At 41.2% G+C, this 11,842-nt stretch overlaps 1 protein-coding gene across 3 annotated transcripts in view; it reads left to right on the top strand.

Moving 5' to 3' along the window:
* Positions 1-210: 210 nt before the first annotated feature.
* Positions 211-11,842, top strand: part of CHIC2 (cysteine rich hydrophobic domain 2) — a 60,540-nt gene continuing 48,908 nt past the window's right edge. For 2 of the 3 annotated variants that reach the window (XM_025435745.3, XM_049092963.1), the window contains exon 1: positions 231-680. In XM_025435745.3, the coding sequence (XP_025291530.1) occupies positions 562-680 (119 nt within the window). In that variant the 5' untranslated portion in view covers positions 231-561. Of the gene's footprint in view, positions 681-11,842 lie in introns of all 3 variants that reach the window. The other variant, XM_049092965.1, reaches the window with a different exon arrangement.

The raw sequence follows: 11,842 nt of genomic DNA, 5'->3' as shown, positions 1-11,842 counted from the left end.
CGTCCCCCCCTTCCCCCGCGGTCCGGGCGGCGGGCAGGCGGCGGCGGCGGCGCGGACGGGGGAAGCGCGGCGCCTCGGGAGCGCGCGGGGCCTCGCGTGCGCGCTCCCGCCGCCGGGCCGCGCGCGCCCGCCCCTCCGCGCCCCCGCGCGCCCGCGCCCCCGCGCCGGCCTCCCCGCCCCCCGCGCGTGCGCGCGCACTCCCGGGAAGTCTCGCGATGCCTTAGCCGGCGGCTCCCGCTGCGGGCGGCTCTGGCTGTTGCTGTGGTTGCCGGCGCGGCGGCGGCGGCGGCGGCGGCGGCGGCGGTCCTGCCGGAGGTGTCGGCCCGCGGGCGGATGTTGACATCGTGTTGTTGTTGCTGCTGACGGTAATGGCGGCGGCGGCGGCGGCCGGGGCGGCAGCTGCCCTGTAGCCGGAGCCCGGCGGCCCAGGGCGGTCCCCGCGGCCTCGGAGCCCGCGGCCGCGACTCCCCGCAGCGCCCGCCGCCTCGCCAGCCGGAGCCCGGGCCCGGGCCCTGGAGTCGGGCCCCTTCGGGCCGGGGCGGGGGGCCCGGGAGGCCCAGGATGGCGGATTTCGACGAGATCTACGAGGAGGAGGAGGACGAGGAGCGGGCCCTGGAGGAGCAGCTGCTCAAGTACTCGCCGGACCCGGTGGTGGTCCGCGGCTCCGGTCACGTCACCGTGTAAGGCCCGGAGGAGGGGAGGGCGAGGACGGGCAGCGGCGGGGCCGGGCCGCCCCCGGCGTCGGGGCTGCGGGAGGAGCGGGCCGCCAGGAAGCGAGAACTTGCCTTCACCTCGTGTGTTTGGGTCGCCGGCGTGGGGACAGGCGCTGCCCTCCATCCCTCCCCTCCCCCTCCCCCTCCCCCTCCCGCCCCTCCATCCTCCCCTGCAGGCCCCGGCGCTGTGGCGGGTCCCCGGGGGGAAGGTCTCTCCCGCGGGGTCTGCCCTTCAGCTTGCGGCGGAAGCGCAGTATGGACGGGGCGCCTCCCGCTCGTTTCCTCATCCCCTTGCCCCTTGTTGACGGGCGGCCCCGTGGCCAGAGGTGGGCCCTACGGGAAGGGGGGGGAGGCGCCCCCCCGTGACAGCTGGTCGTGAGCGGTTCCCCGTCGCCGTGCCCGTGCCTTGCACACGCACACGCACACGCAGGTCCCCCCAGCCTTGCAGGGTCCATTTCCGCGGAAGTAACGCAGGCTCCTGTAATCGGCTCTGATAAAAATGTGTAGATGAACCAGCATCGGAGACCACGCAGAACGGCATACGTGTAACTACCCGGTTTTTTGTTTTGTTTTGTTTTGTTTTTGTTGTTTTGGAAAGAAATCTACGCGATGGACCCACTGAGCTCAGGTTCCTATTAAAGGGGCTCTCGGGGAATCCAAGCCTCCTCTGGGGGTGAACTCTGGCATCTATAGGGTTTCTTCCTTGGATAAGGGTCGTGTCCCCCCCCTCCCCCGCGTAAGTCCGATTTGCAGCGTTTAAAAGTCCCGAGATCTTTCAAACAAATAAGGAGGGAGAGCTTCGCTTCGCCCCGAAGGGTCATGACTAATAAAAGGAATGCGAAGACTCGGACCAAATCCTGAGCTGTCCGGAAGCAGGAAGTTTGGTAACGTTTCTCCGAGAAGTGCGGAGCTTTGGACAACGTGGAGTGTTTATTATTGTTCGCTTCGGATCTCTTGTTAAGACGCCAGGTCCAAGCTTCCACGCTTGTCAGGTCTTCTCCAGACTGTTACCTGTTTAGTGAAATTAAAAAAAAAAAAAAAAAAAGGGACAGGGAGCCTGGGGCCGGCCTGGAGTAGTTTTCATGACCCTTCTGGTGTGTAGGGTGAGTGGGATGTGCCCTGAACAGCACTTGGAGGGAAATGGTTAAGACTTGCCATAGGAGGTTGTCAGCAGAACCCTGATCTCTCACTACGTGGTGCGACCAGCCATGTTGTTGTTTGGGTATGCTTATGTAATGCTTTGATTTCTTTAGCACCTGTCCCCTTTACATTCAGGTGACTTATAGGGTGAAGACGCTGCACGGGAAGACAGTAGGATTTATCACCAGAATAACAGTTACTTAGTGTCTTCAGTGTCATCTCCAGCCGAATTAAGAGAGAGCATGGATAGTAAATCTCTAGCATGTATCACAGAACTTTTATAGCCTGCCATGTAATTTTTTTAGTGTGAGTCTTAGGACCTTTTTACCTTGTTTCTTTAAGATTTTATGTATTCATTCATGAGAGACACAGAGAGAGACAGAGGCAGAGGGAGAAGCAGGCTCCGTGCAGGGAGCCGGACGTGGGACTGGATCCCAGGACTCCAGGATCACGCCCTGGGCTGAAGGCTGTGCTAATCTGCTGAGCCACCCGGGCTGCCCCCTTTTTACCTTGTTTTGAACCTAAAGAGCATATGGGTGCCTAAAGAAGGGAATTTTCAGTCTCTGGTGCTGTCTCCCTGCCTTGCCCCCTGTATTCTGCTTGTCAAAGGAAAAGCCTGTGAAATTCTGTTATTTAAAAAGGTGCAGCTATAGTTGTAATGTTTCCTTTGCTTAAAGGAAAAGAAAAACTAAGCACTTTGTTGAGTAAATAGGATATGTAATAGATGAAGCACTCAGAACCAAGTAGGTGATGAGTACATTTGGTTGTAGTTGTTTGCCTACTAGAGAGATTAGCAGGATAGGAAAGAATTATTAGTGGTTTTCAGTCTTACTGCCCCTTTAGGATTACCTGGAGAGATGAAAAAAAAAAAATAAACAAACGAACAAAAAACGGTGCCTTAACCCCAGGGCAGGCCAACTGAATGCCGGGTATCTGAGTGAGAGTCCCAGGCAAGAATGGATTTTTTTTTTTTTTTTTTTTTTTTAAAAGCAAGTCCCACTGGTGAGGGGCAGCTCAGGTGGCTCAGTGGTTTGGTGCCACCTTCAGCCCAGGATGTGATCCTGGAGGAGACCTGGGATCGAGTCCTGCGTCAGGCTCCCTGCATGGAGCCTGCTTCTCCCTCTGCCTGTGTCTCTGCCTCTCTCTGTCTCATGAATAAATAAATAAAATCTTAAAAAAAAAAAAAAAAAGGCAGTTCCACAGGTGATTCTAATGTGTAGCCAGGGTTGAAAACCACTATTCCAGAGTATGAGGAGGAACTCTCTGCCATTAGTAAGCAATATGCCTTTTTATATTGGGAGTTATTTCTGTGATCTGTACAATCACTTTACCTCTCTTCCCCATTACCTTGAATCTGGGCTCTAGGTTCAAATCTACCCCCAGTCACTTGGGTAGATTATATAACCTTTAAGATTATTAAGTATTATATGAGACCATATATGCCAAGGATTCATCACATTATGTGATACTGTGCTCAATAAATAATAACTTTCATTAGTTATCCTCCACAGTCAGTGTTCTGCTTTGAGAAACATAGCGGCAGAGTACTAAGAAATCAGAACTGCCATTTTCAGACCTAATGATGATTGACTTTTGTCCTATTTTTCCATTTCTACACAATTTACATGAGGTTAAATTGCCATGTAAAATATTTTGGTGACAATTAGTAAGAATCTTTATTGAAAACCTTAACCTGTTTTGTGGTGACATAGAGTAATAGTAATACAAAACTTTTTGGTGTGTGTGACTTTGTCATGCATAATACAAAGGAATGCTGTGCCAGTTAGTAGCCCAGTTAGTGCCTATAAAGGTTTTGAAATTGGTGCTTATGGGTTACTATAACTGTTGAGCAGACTCAGTTTTTCTTGCCTCTAAATACAGATGGGAAAAACTAGTAAGGCAGTTATGGTAAAACTGCTGCTGCTCCCAGCCCACCTCTTTTTTTTAAACCAAGGAGCTCTTTAGAGAAGTCTTCCTTTACTGATTTGGAAATAAATCATAGTACAAACTGAATTATCTGTAATTCTGATCAGTCTGAAAAGATATAGATTCATCCATGTGTATTTTTCATAGACTTCACTTTTGAGTAGACGTTTATAGTTGGATATTTTTGCTTTTTTTCCCTCCGTACTTCAATGTATCATGTTATAGTATTACTCTTATTTTGGGAATCACTGTATTCTCATATGACATGATTTGGCAAGTCATTATAGTGATGTGACAAAGTAAGTTACCTTCCATTTTCTACTACACAGGCAAGTTTTTGTTAGTTTGGGGGCATAATCAAATTTTAGGGATATAAGGATGTAATATAATAATTTGTCTAAACAAAGTCTGCTTTAATGTGGTTTTCAATATTTATTTATTATTTATTTATTTATTTATTTATTTGGTAGGCTCCACACCTAACATGAGCCCAGTGCAGGGCTTGAACTTATTATGACCCTGGGATGAACACCTGAGCTGAGATCAAGAGTCGGATGCTTAACCGACTGAGTCACCCAGGCACCCTGCAAATATTTTTATATTGACTGCAAATCAGACTTATACTTTGTACTTCCATCATGATCGGTTTTCTTTTTTGACATTCTTCTGGATGAGTTTAATAATTTTCTTCATTGTTAGATTTGCAAGTAGCAGTATGGAACAATATGGCAGTTCCAACAGAGAGATCTCTTATACAGAAGCATATTTTGAGGAAAAGTGATATTTGAAGGAAGAGGGGAATAAGTTCCTATTATTGCTTAATATTGATGTACATGTAATTTAAAAGACTTGAGTTCACATTTCAATTAAAAGTAGATTTTCTGTGTGTGTGTGTGAGAGAGAGAGAGAGAGAAAGAGAGAGAGGAAAGGGGGAGGGAGAGAGTCTTCTCATTCTATTATGTAATGAAGATGAGGGGAAAAGTGATTACTAGGTGGTGTAGGCCAGATTGGTTAGTATTTTAAAATTACGAAGTTTTTTACCTCTCAGTAAATTTGTGCAAAATACAGTGATCGTTGGTGAAGACTTTAACTTTTCATAATGATAGTGCTAAAGGATGTTAATCTAAAAGTTAGAATTTAAATATAGTTTTTAGGCCAGTATTTTCCTAGCTGATCTATCACTATAACTGACATTATTTGCTTCTGTCTCACTTCATGCCCTCCTGTATCACAATCACTTGGGGCTTTCCTAGGCATAATCTTTGACTTCTAACTTAAGCCCTGTCATAGAGCCAAGTTATTTTGCTAAAGTTTGTTTCTAATAATGTTATTCTCTTTTAATTTCACTAAATTATTGTATCTTCGTGTACTCTCTTCTGAGGTATAATCTTCCTACCATCTCCACAAATAATTCCTCATCCTTCAGCACCAGTTTTTACCAATGGCTGTGGAACTCACTCTCTTTGCTTGTCTTCATCTCAGGTATGCTGTGGAAAATCAAAAGATTTAGAAGTGTGACTTGAAATGAAGAAAGTTGGAAACTTCTTTGGGGTACAATAAGATCTTTGCATAGGAGATATCACAAGAACATCTTGACCTTTCAAATGGTAGCGTTAATAAAAGATGGTCTATCTTGAAATGTATCAGTATTTCAACACTGCTACCCGGAGATCTGATCATGATTTGTCCAAATAACAGAATTACTTTGATTAAACAGGTTTTTTTTTAACTTTATAATTTTCACCTCCTTTCCATTTTTAAAGATTAAACATTTTGTTTTGAGTTTTTGAAGACCTTATTTTGATGTTTTTCCATAAAGCTGTGAAGTTCTTTGAGAACAGGAATTGTGTTTATTGGTCTTTATTTCTCCACTATTTAATATAGTGTATAGAATGTTATAAGTCCTAAAATGCTCTCTAAGTAAATGAGATAATTGCATACATTTTTGGATCTTGTCAGAATTACTAAAGGAGTAATTGTTTTCCTCCCTTCCTGAACCTCCTACTGAAGGCAAACAATATTTTACAGTAGAACTCTTATAAAATCATATTCAAAAGATAAATGGCTTCTCTCTTTTTGTTTTAACAAAATTTGATGATAATTATAGGAAAATTGTAACATTGAGACATTTTTTCCCCCAGAGAAATTTTTCTTACTCCTTATCATTTGAAAGGAAATTAGTTTGATTTAGAATATAGCATTGAACATATCTTTGATAATATAAAGAAAAAAAATGCTGAATACTTTAATGGGATCAACTACTAAAACTTCTCAGTGGATAAACTTTCTTGAAGAAATGAGGAATATGGTAGCAAACTGAAGTTTCAAAATTTTACTGTATTTGAATTTGAAATTTAGATGGTGTTTCAGTCCAAACAGTTCAATGTTGGATTTATGCCTCTTAACAGATATAAAATTGACTACTGCTTAAAATTTTATGTGACTAGCTAAGTGGAATACTAAATGGTGAAAAATAAGTTATATGAAATTATTTATGATGGTAATTACTCAAATAGTATTATTCTAAATAATATTACTCTGAATAATAATATTTCTGTAAAGAACAGTATTTTTTACTTTGAGAGCTGCTCTTGAACTCCCAACTTGAGTTTATATTCTAATAGGTTAAAGGCTCAGGTTATTAGACCAACTGTAAACTTGGAAGGAGATTTTTAATTTTTTTTAAAGATTTTATTGATTTATAGACAGAGAGAGAGGCAGAAACACAGGTAGAGGGAGAAGCAGGCTCCATGCAGGAAGCCCCATGTGGGACTTGATCCTAGGACCCTGGGATCATGCCCTGAGCCAAAAGTAGACGCTTAACTGCTGAGCCACCCAGGCATCCCGGATCTTTTAAATCTCCATAGTGTCTGTGTCTAGTTCAGCTTTCTAATCTATAAAACTACTTATGATTTTATTCTCAATAAAATTAGGTTTTCAATATAACACGTAGCAACAGCTATGTTTAGTGTCTTTAGTATCTTCTGTGAAAGATTTTTTTGTGACTTTTCATAATTTGTTTCAGAATCCATTTATAAAATCAGATCTTAAACCAAACTTTCAGTGTTCATGTAGTGTAGCTTAATCCCAATGCAAGATTTCTTAAACTTGCCTGATTATCAAAATCACTAAGAGCGTTTTAAAAGATACACATTTTAGGTTCTCTGCTCTAACATCCCCAATCAAAATCTCAAGAAGAGTCTAGGAATTTTTATTTTTAATAAGAGCTTAGGCGATTCTCTTATCATATTAGACACATTTAGAAGCAATTGATGGTATGTGGCACAACGAGTATGGTCTTTGATGTTCAGCAGGTTAGTTTTAATTCTCAGATAGTTCCCAACTGTAACCTAAATGTAACCATTAACCTTTCTGTGCTTTAGTTTTTTCATTTGCAAAAGGGATAATGTCTACCTCAAAGATTAGGTATGGGAGTCCAATATAATTTACCTAATGTGGTGGACTCACAATAAACATTTAGCAAATTGTTACTTATTACATATTTTGGTATTTATCCCTTCATGCACATTTTGTGGCTCATCTTTATCATTTTCTTGGAAATCCATCGAAAAGGTAATATATGCTTTCCTGCTTTTAAACAAGATCTTGAGCATAAGTCAGAATTATCCAATTGAGTTGAAACATTTAATCAACAGCAGGTATTATCAGGTTGGTATACAGTGATATTCTTAGGGGTCATTCAGGTATTTTGGGGTTTGAAGATCTTCTCTAAAGGGCACTTCCATTTACATTTCACATGTGTGGGCTTTCCTTTCTGTTTACCTTCTTTCTATCTAATAGATGAATTGTAGGTTGGGAATGAGACAACCAACATAATTAGAACTACGAAATAAGAAAAATTGCGGGCAGCCTGGGTGGCTCAGCGGTTTAGCGCTGCCTTCGCCCCAGGGCCTGATCCTAGGGGCCCTGGATCCAGTCCCACGGTGGGCTCCCTGCAGGGAGCCTGCTTCTCCCTCTGCCCCCCCCCCCTGTCTCTCATGAATAAATACAATCTTTAAAAAAAAAAAAAAAAGAAAAGTTGGCTAAGAGTACTGGATTTAGATGCTTGAATTTTATTTTATTTTATTTTTTTTATTTTTTATTTTTTTTTAGATGCTTGAATTTTAATACTTGAGTTTTAAGATATTTGTTTCCTCAAATAATTTTTTATTGAGGTTTTTTGATAAGTAGTTTGACAAGCATTTATTATTTATTTATTTATCTTTTTAAAGATTTTATTTATTTATTCATGAGAGACAGAGAGAGAGAGAGAGGCAGAGACACAGGCAGAGGGAGAAGCAGGCTCCACGCAGGGAGCCCAATGTGGGAATCGATCCTGGAACTCCAGGATCACGCCCTGGGCCAAAGGCAGGAGCTAAACCGCTGAGCCACCCAGGGATCCCGACAAGCATTTATTAAATTTTATGTTAGGTATTATGTGAGACAGTAGGTACATAGTTGTGAATAAAACAAACATAGTTGCTCTGTCCTCACAGAGCTTATAGTTAAGAGACAAATTATGTCTGAGCAAATTGCTGCGAAGGAGCCCTTTAAATAAAGTGCTGTGACTGATAATAATGGGATTAGGGAGAAGCTCTTCTGAATAGTAGCATTTTAGGAACTATGAAAGGTTCTGTGAAGAGCATTCCAGGTATGGAGAAGAGCAAAATAAGTCTGGCTGGCCTGAGGAACTGAAAGGCCACTTGGGTGCAGTGGCCAGAATGTAGTGAGTAAGGGGGATGGTGCCTTGACATGAAGTTGGTGAACTGAATAGGAGCAGGAAAGGATTGTAGAGGGATTAGAGTGAAACAGGAGAGAGTAGTTAGGAGGCTGCTGAATGGCCTGGATGAGACATGATGGTTGTGGTGATGGTCTTTAGATAAAGTTCTGTCTAGAAGTCATCAAAGTTCACAACTCTCAGGTCTGAAAAAAAAACAGCAGGAACTCCTGGTGCCATCTCTTTCCCCATTCCCATCTCATCCTCATTCCCATCTTGTGTTTTGCTGTGTTTTTTGCTTTGGTTTTATAAGGAGTGAGGTCAAAGAACTGTGGTTGCCTTTACTGTTGACTAGAGGCCCTCTCGATGACATACCTGCATTTCCTGTTCTGCTACCATAGGGCAGCTAGTGCAAGGGAACAGCGTGTCCCGGAAGTAGAGAGGGGCTTTCCCACAAGATCATAGATTTTGAAGTGAGCTTTGTAAAGTCTTACCCTTTGGCTACGAGAGGCGTGGTGTTTGACAATGATCTGTTTATTAGATTTGAGGAAAAGACTGTGCTTTTTAAGTCTTTACACTTAAAACTAAATTGAATATACAAGGGCTGAATTTTCTCACAAAGACCTAGACAACTGATTTTTTTTCTCCTTAAGCTCTTCTCCATCTATGTAGGTCTATGTAGGATCTTACCATCTAAGAAAACCTAAGCTTATGTTGGTTAGAGTTGGTTTGACTTTGGGGTAACCAAACTTTGTGTTGTTGTTTTTTTTAATCGTGAGTGTGTATATGTGTGTGTACTTCCTGCAAGAGCTCTTTTTTTTTTTTTTTTTTTTATTCTCTTTGATTTTGTGTTGTAGTTATAATGGAGTCCTTGAAGTTTAGTAAAGGAATTCCTGTGTACCCAGCCTTCTTTTTCTGCCATTTCTAAACTATTCTAAATGTCCTTGAAATTTATATTTTTGGTAGTTTATATTATAATCCAGTTCAACCTATATATTCTTAAATGAACATAATTTATCACTATTGTGTTGCTTGTAAGATTTATATGTGAAGAATATTCTAATGTATGTATAAATTAGATAGTTGAGTTAGATTAGTTGAACTCATATATTGTTAGAGGTTACTACCAAGAAGTTTAATCAGTATATATTTAAATAATAAAAAAAAAAAAAATAAATAAATAATTTCCATTGTTTAATAACATATGTAATCGTCTATAAATACTTGAAAATACAATCTTAATAGTTGAAAATTAGTAAAATTCTAATGCTAGAATATTATAGAACTATATAGTGATGAGGTTTATGATAAAACAAATTAATAAATTATTTAAAAAATAAGTCTTTGATTTTACTAGTTTATTAATAAGATTGTATTTTCACAGAGCTGGATGAACCCAACCAAATATTCAGAATTTGGTCACACAGAATTTTTAGACGTGTTCTGAGATTCATATTTATGTCCTAACTCCAGGGGTTCTGTGTCTTCTGGGAAAGCACAGTATACTTTCAGTTCTAGCCCTTCTTCTTTGAGTTTCATTGATATTCAGATATTCAGATGTGTATTGAGGCAACCAGATGAATTTAAAGCATGGTTTTTATGAATTAACATCTCTTAATTTCTTCCGTAGTTATGATGAATTTATCTCCCAAAATAGCTAAAAAGCTGATTCCATTGAGCTCAGAGTTCAACATTATGAAATAAGTGCTGTCTTCACTTGCCATCTGCATAGTTGATGCTTTCAGTTTGAATCTGAAATTTTTGGTTCATGTATTCATAGGTCTTGTCATATCTGTAGGAAGATAAAATTCTATGAGCCGAGATTTGTACAGGTTGAATGTCTCAGGATCCAAAATATCCAAGACTGATTTTCATAATCTTTTCCCCAAATCAATTTCAACTGCAGCCTTTTTATTCTCAATTGGTGGCAGATCTGGCAACCTATTTGCTTAGGCTAAAAACATCTCTGACACATCTGTAAGGTCTCTCTTTCTCTTTCACTTCATCCAGGCTGTCAGGAAATCATCCATTGGCTCTGTCTTCAAAATGTATTCAAAATTTGACCACTTTTTGTTATCTCCACTAACCAGTGTGAGCTGTCACCATCTCACTTCTGCTTACGCTGAATTTTTTTTCTCCCTTCCTCCTTTGCTTCTCAGCCTTTACAGTCTTCTTAGTACTTCTCCCATAGAGATTATTTTATTATTTTATTTTATTATTTTATTTTATTTTATTTTATTTTAATTTTATTATTTTTAGAGATTCTTTTAAAATCAGATCCTGTCTCTTTTGTATCAAACCTCCCCAAAGCTCCCCATCTTCAGAGTTTAAGTTCCTTTTGGTGGCCTACAAGACCTATGTGATCTGACCGATTGTTACTTTTCTGACTTTCTGCTATTCTTTCTTAAAAAAAAAAAAGAACAAAGCAAATTTATTTATTTAGTTTAGAGAGAGTACAAGTGCGTGAGAGAGCACAAGTGGGGGTGGGAGTGGGAAGGAGGGGGTTGGGAGAGACAGAGGGAGAAGGAAAGAAAGAAACTCAGGCTCCATACTGAGCATGGAGCCCCAAGGCGGGGCTGGATCCCAGGACCCTGAGATCATGACCTGAGCAGGAATCAAGTCAGATGCTCAGTCGCCTGAGCCACCCAGACACCCCTCTATATTCTTTGATTTGTTTACCCCACTCTAGTCACACTGGCTTCCTTTCTATTCTCTGAGTGATTCCAGGCACGCTCCTGGCTTAGGACTTTTGCACTGGCTTGTTCCACTTTCTGGAATATTCCCTCCAGATATCCAAATGGCTGGCTCATTCACCTTCAGATCTTTCACAGTTATTTTCTTTTCACAATTGTCTTCTTAATGACCCCACCCCCTCCCATTTAAAATTAAAACTCATTTATTTCTCCCTTACTCTTTTTTTCGTAACAGCTTTCTCAAGGAGTTGAGATGAGACATACTTGATAAAAAGTACAAAGTTTTGACAGCCTTCTCTTGCAAAGAGAAAAACTAAACTTTATGACAAAAATAAAGTTTTAAACTTTCTTCTTGTTTTAATAGCAACTGTCCCACCGGTAAAATGTGAATTCAGGAAGCCTTGCTAATTTTTTTTTTTCTGAAAAACTTTGGGACACCATTTGATCTTTGGGCCATTGTTGACGCCGAGAGGCCAGTTTGTCTTATTCGAAGCAAATAAAACCAGATGGGAGATTTGCTTTCCCAAGACAGTAGACCTCATGGCTTTCTGAACCAGGATTAGAATTTGGGCATTAGGTCTCTCCTTTGTATTGCTCTACCATCTTTACCACAGTAACTTCTCTGTGCTTTTCAACCTTTGTCTTAACCTGGA

Source organism: Canis lupus, chromosome 13 (assembly GCF_003254725.2).
Source record: "Canis lupus dingo isolate Sandy chromosome 13, ASM325472v2, whole genome shotgun sequence".
NCBI lineage: Eukaryota > Metazoa > Chordata > Mammalia > Carnivora > Canidae > Canis > Canis lupus.
This window is presented reverse-complemented; position numbering and strand designations above follow the sequence as displayed.